The 1,403-nt window shown below is 39.6% G+C and overlaps 1 protein-coding gene across 1 annotated transcript in view; it reads right to left on the bottom strand.

The window, feature by feature from the left end:
- Nucleotides 1-923: 923 nt before the first annotated feature.
- Nucleotides 924-1,403, bottom strand: part of EMH_0031470 (uncharacterized protein) — a gene marked incomplete at both ends in the record, with an annotated part of 3,978 nt that continues 3,498 nt past the window's right edge. The window contains 2 exons of the mRNA XM_013494521.1: nucleotides 924-931; nucleotides 1,042-1,403. Of these exons, the coding sequence (XP_013349975.1) occupies nucleotides 924-931; nucleotides 1,042-1,403 (370 nt within the window). The remainder of the gene's footprint in view (nucleotides 932-1,041) is intronic.

Here is a 1,403-nt window from a genome sequence, read left to right as displayed (position 1 = left end):
CTGCATCTTGTTTACACCCACAACGATGGTTTGATACTAAATCTACACAACAATATAATTTCTCTCGGTGAGCTGTTTTTATTAATGTATTTAACTCTATAGAAGAACCATAATGGCTTTCTAGTGAATACCTATATACAACACACACACAAACCCTAAACCCTAAACCCTAAACCCTAAACCCTTAAAAGTTTTTTTGGCTTTTGCGGGATCGATGTGCGAAAAAAGGGTTTTGATCGGGATACACTGTCGATGGGATACAACACAAACCCTAAACCCTAAACCCTAAACCCTAAACCCTAAACCCTGAACAGTAAACCCTAATATTTAACAATATATTTCCGTTGTGGATTTATAAAGAATACATACAGCATAACACACATATCACACAGTAAACCCTAAACCCTAAACCCTAAACCCTAAACCCTAAACACTGATCTTCTAATGATCGAGCACACAGTTGAAAAACCCTTTTTTTTTAGTGAAATAATTTATTTTTAAATATTTTATTTAAATATTAATTTAAATAAAAACATAAAATAAAAATAAAAGCAAAAAAAACGATAAAAAAAGAGCGAAATTTCAGGTGTATATGCAGCCTTCTAGATCGATGCATTCAGTCGGCGGCGGGTGGAAAGCTGTAGTAAAACGGCCATTTTTCATGCAAATTGATTATTTTTTTCGCATTTTATATAAATATTTATAAAAAGAATAATATAAACCGAAAAAAAAGAGAAAAAAAGCGCAAAAATAGGGTGAAAATTGGGGTGTATACGCACCATTTCGTCGGCATATATCCTTCTAGATCGACGCATTCAGTGGGTGGAGGGAACCAAATAATGGTGATTCCTAATTGTTTAATATCTTTTATTTTATTTATTAAAACTTTATACCATCCTTCTTTATTTTTTGCGCTATTCCAGTTAAATCCCTGCAACATAATATGCGTATATTCATCAACCAAAGAAGGTCCGCGTACACCCCAATCTGCTCTTACATTTAAACTCTCAGATAATAAACCCTCAATATATACACACTCACCAACAGCAGCAGCAGCAGCAGGAGATGCTGCTGCTGCTGCTGCTGCTGCTGCTGCTGCTGCTGTTGCAGAGGAAGAAGAAGGGGATGCGGCTGTTGATGCTGTTGAGCTGCTGCTGCTGCTGTCGTTGTTGCTGCTGCTGCTGCTGTCGTTGTTGCTGCTGCTGCTGCTGTCGTTGTTGCTGTTGCTGCTGCTGTCGTTGTTGCTGCTGCTGCTGTCGTTGTTGCTGCTGTTGTTGTCACTGCTGCTGCAGCAGCTGCTGCTGCTGCTGTCATTGTTGCTGCTGCTGCTGCTGCTGCTGCTGCTGCTGCTGCTGCAACTATCACAATTGCCATTGCTGCAATCCCTCTCCCCATCCCGCTGC

This window comes from Eimeria mitis, genomic scaffold, assembly GCF_000499745.2.
Source record: "Eimeria mitis Houghton genomic scaffold, Emh_scaff1187, whole genome shotgun sequence".
NCBI lineage: Eukaryota > Apicomplexa > Conoidasida > Eucoccidiorida > Eimeriidae > Eimeria > Eimeria mitis.
The sequence above is the reverse complement of the archived record's forward strand: the minus strand, read 5'-3'. Positions and strand labels throughout refer to the sequence as shown.